Source organism: Schistocerca serialis, chromosome 11 (assembly GCF_023864345.2).
Source record: "Schistocerca serialis cubense isolate TAMUIC-IGC-003099 chromosome 11, iqSchSeri2.2, whole genome shotgun sequence".
Lineage (NCBI taxonomy): Eukaryota > Metazoa > Arthropoda > Insecta > Orthoptera > Acrididae > Schistocerca > Schistocerca serialis.
In genome coordinates, this window is record NC_064648.1 from 132,204,943 (window position 1) to 132,218,082 (window position 13,140).

The 13,140-nt window shown below is 41.2% G+C and overlaps 1 protein-coding gene across 7 annotated transcripts in view; it reads right to left on the reverse strand.

Annotated features, from left to right (window-relative positions):
• Positions 1-13,140, reverse strand: part of LOC126426899 (zinc finger protein 664-like) — a 290,556-nt gene that overhangs the window by 254,623 nt on the left and 22,793 nt on the right. For 3 of the 7 annotated variants that reach the window (XM_050088998.1, XM_050088996.1, XM_050088990.1), the window contains exon 5: positions 7,372-7,409. The exons of the other annotated variants lie outside the window; for them this stretch is intronic. In XM_050088998.1, the coding sequence (XP_049944955.1) occupies positions 7,372-7,409 (38 nt within the window). The remainder of the gene's footprint in view (positions 1-7,371; positions 7,410-13,140) is intronic. 7 annotated transcript variants of the gene reach the window in all.

Sequence of the window (13,140 nt, forward strand, 5' to 3'; positions counted from 1 at the left end):
GTCCCTAGTGTACAATAGGAATTGAAACACTTGAAAACAAATAAGTCACCAGGTCTGGAGAGACATTCCAGTTCAGTTTTACATAGAGTACTCTGCAGTATTGGCCCCTTACTTAGCTTGCATTTATCACGAATCTTTGACGCAGTACAAAATCCTGAGCAACTGGAAAAAAGTGTTGGCAACTCCTGTTTATAAGAAGGGTAAAAGAACAGACCTGCAAAATTACAGACAGATATCCTTAATGTCAGTTTGCTGCAGAATTCTTGAACGTACTCTGTCTGAATATAATCCTCAATACGAAAATACTTTCATCCACAAATCAGCACGGTTTTAGAAAGTGTCGCCCGTGTGACATGCAGCTTGCCCTTCTCTCACTTGCAAATCGTGGATGAAGGGCAACAGGCAGATTCCACATTTCTAGATTCCCGTAAAGCATTTGACACTGTGCCACACTGCAGACTGCTAACGAAGGTCTGAGAATACGGAATAGATTACCAGATATGGGAGTGGCTCGAGCATTTCTTAAGTAACAGAACTCGAAACGATGTCCTCAATGGCAACTGTTCGTCAGAGACGAGGCTATTGTCAGGTGTGCCCCAGTGAAGTGTGATAGGACCACTGTTGTTCTCTGTTACACAACTGATTTGGTGCACAGAGTGTGGAGTTGTTTGCCGGTGATGCCGTGACACAAGGGAGGGTGCCGTCATTTAGTGACTATAGGAGGATGCAAGATGACTTAGATAAAATTTCTAGTTGGTGTGATGAATGACCGCTAGCTTTAACCCTTTACTACTATGGTCATTCACAGGAACACAATTACTATGGAGGGGTCTCACAGACTGCATTTTTCTGTTTTATATATCAAACCAGAATTTTGCTGAATATATATAGTTTCTTGACTTCCAGTCATTCATTACACTTCTTCGAGGTGGCTTTTGTAGAAATTTGATTTTTTTTAAACACTGCGGTATTTTAAACACTTCGACTATTAAAACAAAGCGACATCTGGAGTATATTTTTATTTTATGAGTTACGAAAATAACAGCAAATAGTTAGCTGTCTACTCACACACAGATTTTCATCAGAGGAATTATATTACAAATTGGCAATATAACTAGGTGGAAAAATCAGACATGGCATACGATAAATTGTGTGCGAGGTCAGCTTTCAGTTTACGACTCACTTTGAAATGCAGAGCGAATATTTCAGTCCGTAAGCCTACGAATGAAGAAACTTTGCCACCATTTTACTTCTAAAATTACAAGTAAAAACTAAATACTTGTTCTCCTGTGCCACTGAATCATACTTTAGTCAATTTCCACCTGCAAACACTTCACGCAGACCTTCCTGGAACACTCCAAACAAATCGGGACACCACACTGTTGACATGGATACCTCGTTTTCCTCTTCAGACGAGGAGGGCAAAAGGTGCCAGTTTTTCGATTTTCGAATTCTTCTTTCGGTGTCTGAGGCTCGTCTTGCAAGTGAAGACGTCTGTCTCACATAACACACGTTGCACAGAAGGTCCAGCTTTCCCCGCCATGGAGAGACAGTAGCATGCAATAAAAACGCGGCACACAAACACTGCGCTACGTCTGTGAGACCTCTCAAGGCTAATAATTACAAAACAATGAGCAGCAACAATGCAAGAATGCTGGTACGTGTAGCTTGACAGCCAATAGGAAGGTACATGGAAGAGTCCATTTGGCTTTGCAGGGGTGTGAGAAATATCTCGACACAAAAATTAGTAGCAGTCTGAGAGACGGTCGATAGTAGTTAAGGGTTAAATGTAGAAAAATTTAAGTTAATGCAGATGAGTAGGAAAAACAAACCTATTATGTCCAGATACAGAACCCACTCTGTAATGTCATTTAATATCTGGTTGCACCGATACGAAATGGAACGAGCATCTAAGGATTTGTAGTAGGGAAAGTAAATGGTCGACTTCAGTTTATTTGAACACTTTTAGGAAAGGCTGAGTCCCTATAAAGTACACCACATACAAGCAATGCTCGATTATTTGCGATCTGCGCCAAGTTGATCGAAGGAAGACAGCAATGCAATTGAGGGGTGAACTGCTAACTTTGTTAACGGTAGGTTTAAACAACACACAAGCATTGCAGAGATGCTTTAGGGTCTCAAATGGGAATCCCTGGAGGAAAGGTGATGTTCTTTTCAGGAAACACTAGTGAGAAAATTTAGAGAACCAGTATTCGTAGCTGACTGCAGAATGATTGTACAGTCACTAATGTACGTTCTGCACAAGGATCACAAAGATAAGACAAGAGAAACTGGGGCTTGTATGGAGGCATATAGACAGTCTTTGTCTCAGTTTACTTCCAGCTGGAACAAGAAAGAAAATGACTAACAGTGGCACAGGGTACCTTCTGCCATGGACCGTACGGTGGGCTGCAGAATATGTACGTAGATACAGATGTAGAACAAATCGGGCAACTTCATTCATGGTGGGGTCACGATCCCACCCAGTGACAGTAGTCCCTCTCTGCCACTGTGTCACGTCTCCACTGTGGCTCGTCTTGCTGCCCTGATTCTGTACAATCAACTGGCACAGCTGGAGGGTCACACGACCATCTAGTATCAACTCTGCACCATCTGATGCACTCCAAAGAGAGCAGTGCGCTATTTTAATGAGGTGAATAACACAGGGCGATTCAAAATAAAGAACAATTTCAAATCTTTATTAAAGACATGTACGTAGTATAATGTCTCTTATTACATCCAGATCCAAGATGATAATGAAACTTACATACTTCATACCTTGGACACTTTGTACCAGGAGCACAAGGGGGTCATACCTGTCAAAATTACGCCTTTTCGACTTTTTGCAACAGATCGTAGAGATTCGTCTCAAAATTTGGTAGAAAATCCAAAGAAATTCTGGTCGTATGTAAAGTACACAAGCGGCAAGACGCAGTCAATACCTTCGCTGCGCAGTGCCGATGGTACTGTTACCGATGACTGTGCCGCTAAAGCGGAGTTATTGAACGCAGTTTTCTGAAATTCCTTCACCAGGGAAGACAAATGGAATATACCAGAATTTGAAACACGAACAGCTGCTAGCATGAGTTTCTTAGAAGTAGATACCTTAGGGGTTGCAAAGCAACTCAAATCGCTTGATACAGGTAGGAAGTTCTGGTCTTACGTTAAATCAGTAAGTGGCTCGAAACAGCATATCCAGACAATACGGGATGATGATGGCATTGAAACAGAGGATGACATGCGTAAAGCTGAAATACTAAACACCTTTTTCCAAAGCTGTTTCACAGAGGAAGACCGCACTGCAGTTCCTTCTCTAAATCCTCGCACAAACGAAAAAATGGCTGACATCGAAATAAGTGTCCAAGGAATAGAAAAGCAACTGGAATCACTCAATAGAGGAAAGCCCACTGGACCTGACGGGATACCAATTCGATTCTACACAGAGTACGCGAAAGAACTTGCCCCCCTTCTAACAGCCGTGTACCGCAAGTCTCTAGAGGAACGGAGGGTTCCAAATGATTGGAAAAGAGCACAGATAGTCCCAGTCTTCAAGAAGGGTCATCGAGCAGATGCGCAAAACTATAGACCTATATCTCTGACGTCGATCTCTTGTAGAATTTTAGAACATGTTTTTTGCTCGCGTATCATGTCATTTCTGGAAACCCAGAATCTACTATGTAGGAATCAACATGGATTCTGGAAACAGCGATCGTGTGAGACCCAACTCGCCTTATTTGTTCATGAGACCCAGAAAATATTAGATACAGGCTCCCAGGTAGATGCTATGTTTCTTGACTTCCGGAAGGTGTTCGATACAGTTCCGCACTGTCGCCTGATAAACAAAGTAAGAGCCTACGGAATATCAGACCAGCTGTGTGGCTGGATTGAAGAGTTTTTAGCAAACAGAACACAGCATGTTTTTATCAATGGAGAGATGTCTACAGACGTTAAAGTAACCTCTGGCGTGTCACAGGGGAGTGTTATGGGACCATAGCTTTTCACAATATATATACATGACCTAGTAGATAGTGTCGGAAGCTCCATGCGGCTTTTCGCGGATGATGCTGTAGTATACAGAGAAGTTGCAGCATTAGAAAATTGTAGCGAAATGCAGGAAGATCTGCAGCGGATAGGCACTTGGTGCAGGGAGTGGCAACTGACCCTTAACATAGACAAATGTAACGTATTGCGAATACATAGAAAGAAGGATCCTTTATTGTATGATTATATGATAGCGGAACAAACACTGGTAGCAGTTACTTCTGTAAAATATCTGGGAGTATGCGTGCGGAACGATTTGAAGTGGAATGATCATATAAAATTAATTGTTGGTAAGGTGGGTACCAGGTTGAGATTCATTGGGATAGTGCTTAGAAAATGTAGTCCATCAACAAAGGAGGTGGCTTACAAAACACTCGATCGACCTATACTTGAGTATTGCTCATCAGTGTGGGATCCGTACCAGATCGGTCTGACGGAGGAGATAGAGAAGATCCAAAGAAGAGCGGCGCGTTTTGTCACAGGGTTATTTGGTAACCGTGATAGCGTTACGGAGATGTTTAATAAACTCAAGTGGCAGACTCTGCAAGAGAGGCGCTCTGCATCGCGGTGTAGCTTGCTCGCCAGGTTTCGAGAGGGTGTGTTTCTGGATGAGGTATCGAATATATTGCTTCCCCCTACTTATACCTCCCGAGGAGATCACGAATGTAAAATTAGAGAGATTAGAGCGCGCACGGAGGCTTTCAGACAGTCGTTCTTCCCGCAAACCATACGCGACTGGAACAGGAAAGGGAGGTAATGACAGTGGCATGTAAAGTGCCCTCCGCCACACACCGTTGGGTGGCTTGCGGAGTATCAATGTAGATGTAGATGTAAGTCTTCAGGTCCAGATTGTATACCGATTAGGTTCCTTTCATATTACGCTGATACAATAGCTCCCTACTTAGCAATCATATACAACCGCTCGCTCACCGATAGTTCTGTACCTACAGATTGGAAAATTGCGCAGGTCGCACTAGGGTTTAAGAAGGGTAGTAGGAGAAATCCATTGAACTACAGACCTATATCATTGACGTAGGTTTGCAGTAGGGTTTTGGAGCATATACTGTATTCAAACATTATGAATCACCTCGGAGGGAACGATCTATTGATGCGTAATCAGCATGGTTTCAGAAAACATCATTCTTGTGCAACACAGCTAGCTCTTTATTCGCACAAAGTAATGACCGCTATCGACAGGGGATCTCAAGTTGATTCCGTATTTCTAGATTTCCAGAGAGCTTTTGACACCGTTCCTCACAAGCGACTTCTAATCAAGCTGCGGCCCTGTGGGGTACCGTCTCAGTTTTGTGACTGGATTCGTGATTTCCTGTCAGGAAGGTCGCAGTTCGTAGTAATAGACGGCAAATCATCGAGTAAAACTGAAATGATATCAGGTGTTCCCCAGGGATGCGTCCTGGGACCTCTGCTGTTCCTGATCTATATAAATGACCTGGGTGACAATCTGAGCAGTTCTCTTAGGTTGTTCGCAGATGATGCTGTAATTTGCCGTCTAGTAAGGTCATCCGAAGACCAGTATCAGTTGCAAAGTGATTTAGAAAAGATTGCTGTATGGTGTGGCAGGTGGAAGTTGACACTAACTAACGAAAAGTGTGAGGTGATCCACACGAGTTCCAAAAGAAATTCGTTGAAATTTGATTACTCGATAAATAGTACAATTCTCAAGGCTGTCAATTCAACTAAGTACCTGGGTGTTAAAATTACGAACAACTTCAGTTGGAAAGACCACATAGATAATATTGTGGGGAAGGCGAGCCAAAGGTTGCATTTCATTGGCAGGACACTTAGAAGATGCAACAAGTCCACTAAAGAGACAGCTTACACTACACTCGTTCGTCCTCTGTTAGAATATTGCTGCGCGGTGTGGGATCCTTACCAGGTGGGATTGACGGAGGACATCGAAAGGGTGCAAAAAAGGGCAGCTCGTTTTGTATTATCACGTAATAGGGGAGAGAGTGTGGCAGATATGATACGCGAGTTGGGATGGAAGTCATTAAAGCAAAGACTTTTTCGTCACGGCGAGATCTATTTACGAAATTTCAGTCACCAATTTTCTCTTCCAAATGCGAAAATATTTTGTTGAGCCCAACCTAGATAGGTAGGAATGATCATCAAAATAAAATAAGAGAAATCAGAGCTCATACAGAAAGGTTTAGGTGTTCATTTCTCCCGTGCGCTGTTCGGGAATGGAATGGTAGAGAGATAGTATGATTGTGGTTCGATGAACCCTCTGCCAAGCACTTAAATGTGAATTGCAGAGTAATCATGTAGATGTAGATGCAGATGAAGTTCAATTACCGCAAACAATGGTGTTGCCGTGTTCTAAAACTAAATCTGCATATGAAGGCTTACAAGTTGTAGGTACTGCAGCAACTGTGTCTCGGCAACCGTAACAGGAGGTAGGAATTTTGCATTCCAGTTCTTCAGGATATAGTATAGGACAGTTTTTCCAAACAACTCATCTGTTTGGACAAATAAACCTTAGGTAAAGTAAACTGCCATGTAGGAATCTGGGGGTCACAAAATCCTGGTGCTGTCGTCGAGTGTGAAAGAGACTCACAGAAGCTGAATGTGTTTTATGCTGATTCTGTTCACAAAGTTCATGGACCTCTCTTTTTTTGCAGGGGATACTGTGACAGGAATGGCATACCTGGAAACGCTGCAAAATTGGTTGTCTCCTCAACTTTACGAAAAGTCCAACAGTTTTATTTTTAAGCACGATGGTGCACCAGCTCACTTTCACCTTATACCAGTCCCCCCACAGCAACTGAAAGAAGTAGACAACAAAATTTCGTTCATCACTTTTGGCCTCCTAGGTCACCAGACCTCAACCTTGTGATCTTTTTCTGTGGGTATACATAAAAGACCGAGTCTTTGTCCTGCTTAGGGCAGCTACTCTTCAAGATCTGAGGAATCGAATTGTTGAAGCTGTCAGTTCAATAAACAGGGACCTGTTGATTTGTGTGTAAGATGAAATGGACTACAGTTTCAATATTTCTCGAGTAACATACAGTGCTCGCATTGAGTGAACGGTATAATGTGTGTGCGAACACATAGCTTTGAACCTTTCTCTGTTCAGTACCATGTGCGATGTGTTTCTATCTTTCACAGTTTGTCTGTAATAAACAACTGAAATCTGTCCTTTCTTTTTTAATCGAGCTATATATTGTCCGACGAGGCTATTTTTGTGACAAAAGGCAACAGTGTACAATGATGAAAAACGTACTTTCTAATAATTTCATGGCTGTGTCGACTAAAAGTTACCTCCTGTGAAGAGAATTTCCTGTGTCTTTCAAACAGAGTTCATCTTACCTTGCATTGCCCACTGCTGTATCTGGCGATTCAGGTTCCTGGAACAGTTTTAATGCAGAATTAGCTAACATTGATCTGCAAAGCAAGCAAACTACATTGACACAGCACTGCACAACCAGAGTACGGTAACCAATTACAAAACATTATGATACTCATACTTGTGGTTATTGCCACAATCTTCGTTTCTCTACTGGTACAGATACATCCCCCCCCCCCCCCCCCTCTCTCTCTCTTTTTTGCCTGAGTTTCTTTGAGAATTGCATCATACTGCTATAGGAAACTGATGCCCAGGAATGACCTTCACACCTGTACGTTTGGAGAATATCGAAAAAGGGCACTCTGTATGTGTGTGTGTGTGTGTGTGTGTGTGTGTGTGTGTGTGTGTGTGTGTGTGAGAGAGAGAGAGAGAGAGAGAGAGAGAGAGAGAGAGAGAGTGGGGCGGGGGGGGGGGGGGGGGGGGGGGGGGAGGGGTTTCTGAGATATTTGCTGTTCCAGTGTGTAAAACACACAAATGCCAGTAACCAGTAGTACTGCTAACAGGCTTACACAGTCGAGCACTCGCAATGCTGCACTACGCAACACAGGAAAGACTGCTTCTACTACTGCAATGCAAGTTATTTCTTGGGTAACCCAAGAACATTTTGCAGCAGCCCGTGCTAAGATCTGGGAATACCAACTACTGCTTCTTAGTCTACAAGGTGCTTCTGGGAAGTTCGGTGAATGGCATCAGGAAATAAAAGAAAAAGAGAGTACCTTTATGGGTCTTCGAAGTAATCACCGTTAGCTAAAACAAGCTTCTGTCATCGGTTGCAAAGCTGTTGGGAACTGTGGGTAAATGCTTCCAGCGGAATTACTTTATGCACAGTTGGCACACCTTGTTGGATATCTGCAACATCTGCAAATGTTAGTGAAAATAGCACTTACATTGTCTTTGCTTATCTTCGACTGTTTTGATCTCATTCTCAAAGATAGGTGCCAACTGTATGCAAGAATCAGTTGCACTTGTTCGGTGTTGCCTGGGATTGTGCGTGCCGATCTGAATGTGGGTCGGTCTCAACACTATCGTCTCCATCTTTAAAGCATTTAAACCACTCAAACAAACACTTTTAGTCACTCCTTGAACACTGTACACTGACACTCCATTCCACGAGTCCCCGTCACCGTTTTCCCTAATCTGAAGCAAAACCGCGTGTTAAAGCACTGCTCCATTTTGCAAAGACACAAATGCTTGGATGCTTGCAGATAATCAGTGGCTGTCTTTGAAAATGAGTTGGAATTAAGCAAACACAGTGTAAGCACTATTGTTCACGAACATTTACAGACATTGCAGATATCCAACACGTGACCGCAATGCTTCGAGCAATTCCATAACAAGTGGTTACTGACAGTTTCCAACAGCTATACAATTGGCGTAGTGTGTTGTAGCGCGTGGTGATTACTTTGAACACCAGTAAAAGTATTTTGTTTGTTATTCTTGTTTCCTTTATTTTCTGAGACTGTTCACAGAGCTTTTGAGACACACCTTTTACTTACGGCTTAATGAAACTTGTCAAAAGTGATACGTTTCTCTTTCAAACCAATAGCTCAGTGCATAGCACCAGTAAAAACAGTAAGAACAAATTTATATTTACATGTAAAATCACTTTCATCCAGAAAGGTGCCCATTATTAAGCCACATACATTTTTAACAGCTTTGCCATCAATTGTAAAAAGGATCGCTAGCAATAAAAAATAGTGCAAGAATAGCCTAAAGGATTTATTGGTTGCCAACTTGTACTTCTTAACAAAAGCAACTGATGTACTTACAAATTATCTCTTTTACTTATAAACTATGTTGTTTACCTAAGCCTTGCAAAGTGTTTTAGTTCTGATAGTGCTTACCTACAAAAGCCAGGGAATTATCTTATGCACGTTAATGTGGAAATGTTTAAACACTTGTGGTAAGATTTTTCGTGTGTAAATGAAAAATAATACATAATTATTTTTTTTTACAATTTTTCCTCATTCTTGATAACCACCTTCCTAATGAACTGTGGAAGTTCTTCTTCTGTAGATACACATTACATACTTCTGTTTTTATGAAATGTAAGAGATGACACGTACATTGTAACTTACTCTATTGCAGGTAAACAAACAGAAATAAACTATTACAATGTTAGTCAGAAAAATTTTAAGTGGCTCTCTGGAAATGGACTTTCCCTTCATTTTAGAGGAAAAATCCAAAGAAAAAGTGACGGGCCCCCCACCTCGCTCACTCGTCTTTTTATTGTCTCTTATCAACATACCAACACTTTCGTTTATATATATAATAGAGGGAAACATTCCACGTGGGAAAAATATATCTAAAAACAAAGATGATATGACTTACCAAACGGAAGTGCTGGCAGGTTGATAGACACACAAACACAAACACACACACAAAATTCAAGCTTTCGCAACCAACGGTTGCTTCATCAGGAAAGAGGGAAGGAGAGGGAAAGATGAAAGGATGTGGGTTTTAAGGGAGAGGGTAAGGAGTAATTCCAATCCCGGGAGCAGAAAAAAGGACAGGTATACACTCGCATACACACACATATCCATCTGCACATACACAGACACAAGTAGACATTGAAAAATGTCCATCTCCTTTAAACCATACAACAACCGAATCTTATACCTTTATTGTACAATGATTCCCGGTCATAACAACAAAGGGTGCCATACACATAAAATATGACTGGCTAATGTCCTGGTTGTACACCTCGTTCACTTGAAATGTGCAATAAGCAATCACAACACTACTATTAAAACTCTTCAGACCTGCAACAGCTTTGACTGTATCACCAGGATAACGCACAATTACAGCAATGATTCAACTGTTACCATGAGAAGCTGCGTCATTGTTTATAACTGTAAAGTTCACAACACACCTGCAAAATGCGGACGGGCCTTGCTGGATCACTTGTGCTCCCACTTTACTACTCATAATAACTTAAACATTATCTGGAAAGATGGCGTCAGTCATCGTGCAGCTTCGTATGCAACAGCACTTGACGGTGAACGGAGATGCCACATTATAGGATGAGGTTTAGGAGTAGAATGAGATTTTCACTCTGCAGCGGAGTGTGTGCTGATATGAAACTTCCTGGCAGATTACAACTGTCTGCCAGACCGAGACTCGAACTCGGGATCTTTGCCTTTCGCGGGCAAGTGCTCTACCGGCTGAGCTACCCAAGCATGACTCACATCCCGTCCCCACAGCTTTACTTCTGCCAGTATCTTGTCTCCTACCTTCCAAACTTTACAGAAGCTCTCTTGCGAACCTTACAGAACTAGCACTCCTGAAAGAAAGGATATTGCGGAGACATGACTTAGCCACAGCCTGGGGGATGTTTCCAGAATGAGATTTTCACTCTGCAGCGGAGTGTGCGCTGATATGAAACTTCCTGGCAGATTAGAACGGTGTGCCGGACCAAGACTCGAACTCGGGACCTTTGCCTTTCGCGGTCAAACCAACTGAGCTATCCAAGCATGACTCACGCCCCATCCTCACAGCTTTACTTCTGCCAGTATCTCATCTCCTACCTTCCAAACTTTACAGGTTATGCCCCATTGTACCAGTTATTAGGGTTTCTTCCTGTTCCATTCACATATGGAGTGCATGAAGAATGATTGATTGAATGTCTCCATGCATGCAATAAATATTCTAATCTTAGTCTCACGATCCCGATGTGAGCGAGTGGGAGTGTAGTATATTCCTAGAATCAAGATGTAAAACCGGTTCTTGAAATTTTGTTAACATGTCTGTCTTCAAGAAACTGCCAGTTCAGTTCCTGCAGTATCTCTGTAACACTCCCTCGTGGATTAAACGAACCTGTGACCACTCGTGCTCCTCTCCTCCGTATACGATCAATAACTACTGTTAGTCCTATTCGGTACGAGTCCCACAGAACTGAGTAATATTCTAGGATGGGTCACACGAGTGATGTGTAAGCAACCACCTTTCTAAACTGATTGCATTTCTTCAGTATTCTCCCAAGAAACTAAAGTCTACCACCTGCTTTACCCCAATGTCATCATTCCATTTCATATCCCTACAGAGTGTTACTCACAGGTATTTGGAAGATATGACCAATTCCAATGGTGACTCAGTGATATTACAGTCATAGGATACTATGTTTTTTCATTTTGTGAAGTGCACAATTTTACATTTCTGAACATTTAAATCAAGTTCCCAATCTTTGCACCACATCGAAATCTTATCAAGATCTGGCAATATTTATGCACCTTCTTTCGGATAGTTCTTCATTATAGATAACTGCATCATCTGAAAAAAATCTGGTGTTACTATTGTCTGCACGATCATTAATATACAACGCTGTGAGTTGTTCTATGCTACGATCCTTTACACACTTTACTACACAGTTTAGAAGTGGAATCTGCAAAGTCAAACACAAACGATAAAAAAAATTTGCCACAAGAAACACTTCCTGCCACCGTACAAACAATGCTCAAAGTGCACGCATAAGTTCACGGTAAAAGAGGCAAATGTGGCAAAGAGTAGAGTTACAGCTTAATGGAAGCTTGAGATTCTATTCGGTAGAAAAAAGACTCCTCATCATATGCCGCAAATGCAAGATGACACCCTACTTCTGAGCACTAAATTCTGGGAAATGACCTCATCTTGGATTCGGAGGTATACGATCAACAATAATAATAATAAATAATAATAATAATAATATTGATAATAATAATAATAATAATAATAATGATTTAAATCCAAATAGAGGTGTTTTGCAGGATATGCTTCCTGCAACCACCCTAGAAGGAAAACAAAGACAGAGGATGAGATGGTCAGATGAAGTTAATCGACACCTCATGTTCTGTTATTACCAAGCAACAAACCTAGGAACCAACACAACTAGATACAGATCACAAGTATACACAACATTTATTACCAGATACCCGGAATTAAAATTTTTAACAGAATGACGACTAGCTGATCAGATCCGTGTAATAATAAAAAATAACAGGATACTCCAGTCAGAATTAGGAAACATCAAACAACAAGTACAACAAATACTGGAACAAAAAATGTGGAATTAGAAGAAGAAGAAAATACAGTAACATCCCAGAGCAAACAAACAAAGAACGACACGCATCAATTAAACAATCAGAGGAAAACGAAATCTTAAGACAGCCACCAGCACAAGCACAAATAGAACATGAAGTGACACACATGTTATATATAGAAGAAAAATTTCAGTTGACATATATAGAATACAAAGACACAAATACAGACATTAGACCATTCTTGCAAAGACCGCCAAATAACCCACAAGTCGAAACAATAATAAAAGCTATCAACACAATCATACACAACAAAATAAATGAAAACACAACTATGGAAGAGTTACAACTACTGGTTTATATAGGAGCACTCACTACACTAAATATACACACTAGGCAGAGATCAGAACCAACCAACACACAGAAGAAACCCACAAAACCAGCATGGCAACACAGGCTACAGATCAGAATAGAAAAACTGAGAACATCGGACAGCTAACACAATTTATAAGAAATGAAATGTCAGAAAAAAAAACGAAAAAGGTTAGGTAAAATCTCACAACAAAAAGCGATAGAGCAATTAGATGAAAAGAAACAGAAATTACAAGCATTGGCCAAACGACTTAGAAGACACAAAAAAAGTGAAAATAGAAGGAAACAAAACCAAACATTCAACACAAACCAAAAGAAATTTTACCAGACAATAGATAACACACACAT